Genomic DNA, 1,911 nt, shown 5'->3' with positions numbered 1-1,911 from the left:
CAGGTCCCCCTAGCGTCCCCCGCCAGGGTCGGCTAGGAGCTCCCTCGTAACCGCTGCAGCCCTGCGGGTGCCGGCACGACTAAGGTGGAGAAAGGCCCAGGCCGCGGGGCGAGGAGCCCCCCCCGGGGGTGCCCCGTGTCCCCAGAGCAGCCTCGGCAACGCGGAGGCGTGTGTGGGGCGGAGTGGGGGCGGGACGGAGGGGCGAGGGCGGGACGGGAGGGGAGGACAGGATGGACGAAGAAAAGAGGAGAGACGGGACCTGGGAAATGGAAAGGATGCTGATGCAGGAGGAAAAAAAACAGAGAAAAAAACCCAAAGAAAACCAAAGAAAACGGCCCTTTTACCTTCCACGGGGGGGGGGGGGGGGAGGGAACACGAAATGCTATAAAACAAACAAGAACAAAGGTGAACCACGAAAAGTCAAAATGAAAATCACATCAAGCTGGAAAATGAAGTCGTGGCCAAAACCACGGCTGACCAGGAGTGCCCCCCCGGCCCCTCGCAGACCCGCAGGACCAGCACTGGGGCCGGAGGCGAGGGCCAGCCGCAACTTCTGGCCAAGTGCATGACGACACCCGTGGGGTCGATGGAGCCGGGCTACAGGTGGCACTGAGGGCCTCTAGGCCCCAAGCCTCGTTCTGCTGAACACCTCGAATCCCCACGCACAGGCCCTCGGCACAGAGTCCCACGTGGAGGTTGGGGGCACCGGCTGTCAACAGCGCCCGCCCGCCCAAGGCGCTGCTCCAGGCGGCTGCTCGGCAGCCAAGACGGGTGCTGGGCCCCAGACGAAGGCTGGGGCTGGCGCGGTCGCCTGTCCCTCAGAGGGCCTGCAGGGCTGTGGCCCCACCGCGCCGCTGTCCCCATGGACTCACTGCTCTGGGAGGAGCTCCTGGGCTTCCCGATGTATCTGAGGAGGGGGTTCCGCTTCCTGTCCTCCAAGGCGTCCTTGTCCTTCTTGGAATTGCTGCTCTGCTGAGGTAAGAGAATCCGGGCTTAGAGCTGGTCCCGACGCCCGGGCCACAGGCCACTCTGCTCCCACTCCGAAGCTGGACGGCAGGCTCCTGTCTGTCCCCTGACCGGGACACGAGCTTCCGGCTGGGGCTCAGAGGGACGGAAAAGGTTGCTCTCCAAGGCCAAAGTGGTGGGAAGCTAGCCCACTGCTAAAGGCCTCTCCCAGGCTGGCCAGTGTGGGGAGCCACGCCAAGGGGAGAGACTTTCTGGGGCGGCCCTGTCACCTTCTTGGTCTTCGGGAAGAAGGGGAGCCACTTGTCCTTGTCAGGGGCAGACGGGGCCTTCTCGGCTGTGCTGGACGGCCGTGCCTCTCGGAGCCGGATGCCAGCGTGGCTCAGGTAGGCATTGAGGGCCAAGGCCATGGTGGTGCTGGAAGACAAGGCAAGCGCTGACCCAGAGCTCAGCCATGTCCCCACCAGCAGGCGAGACGGGGTGGTACGGGCAGGGTGCTCAGAGCGAGGCCTGGAGCAGTGTGTGTGTGGGTGTGTGTGGGCGGCTGTGGGCAGAGGCGGGCTGGGGGTCTTGGCTGCATGACCCGGGGGGCTGTGTCCTTTCTGAGAGGTTCTCAGTGCCGGGATGGGGCTCAGGGGAAGGACACATGGGACCCTAAAACAGAAGTGCAGCAGCTGTGGGCGGGCCTGGAGGACTTGGGGGCCTCCAGTTAAGTCCTTAGGCGTGGGGGGGGGGGCTGAGGAAAAGGGAGAGATGCACACCTGCCTCTGCCACCCCAAGTGTGAGCAGCAGACGGGGAGCTGCTAGGGGGCCCCAGCTGCCAGGCACGAGGCGGGCAGAGCTCTGGGCTGACGCTCAGCGCTCGGTCTGGCAAACAGAATGTCCACTGCGGGCCCGGCCCCGGCTGCCCTCTCTCTGAAACCCTTTTCCGTTGTCCCCGTCACGTGC

General features: G+C 65.1%; 1 protein-coding gene across 1 annotated transcript; it reads right to left on the bottom strand.

Moving 5' to 3' along the window:
• Window positions 1-597: 597 nt before the first annotated feature.
• LOC105311468 (rho guanine nucleotide exchange factor 11-like) lies at window positions 598-1,879 on the bottom strand. Its single transcript, XM_011387454.2, has 2 exons — window positions 1,236-1,879; window positions 598-972 (listed from the first exon to the last, which is right to left on the bottom strand). Exons 1-2 carry the CDS (start codon window positions 1,371-1,373, stop codon window positions 598-600), a joined length of 513 nt encoding a protein of 170 aa, XP_011385756.1. The 5' UTR covers window positions 1,374-1,879.
• Window positions 1,880-1,911: the final 32 nt, after the last annotated feature.

Source organism: Pteropus vampyrus, unplaced genomic scaffold (genome assembly GCF_000151845.1).
Source record: "Pteropus vampyrus isolate Shadow unplaced genomic scaffold, Pvam_2.0 Scaffold1000004216, whole genome shotgun sequence".
Taxonomy (NCBI): Eukaryota; Metazoa; Chordata; class Mammalia; order Chiroptera; family Pteropodidae; genus Pteropus; species Pteropus vampyrus.
Note: the sequence above shows the minus strand (reverse complement) of the source record. Positions and strands in the feature narration are given on the sequence as shown.

Coding starts and splice junctions, on each gene's coding strand:
- LOC105311468 (XM_011387454.2), bottom strand. CDS start 1,373: ATGGCCTTGGCCCTCAATGCCTACCTGAGCCACGCTGGCATCCGGCTC. Junction 973..1,235: donor TCTTCCCGAAGACCAAGAAG/GTGACAGGGCCG, acceptor CTCTTACCTCAG/CAGAGCAGCAATTCCAAGAA.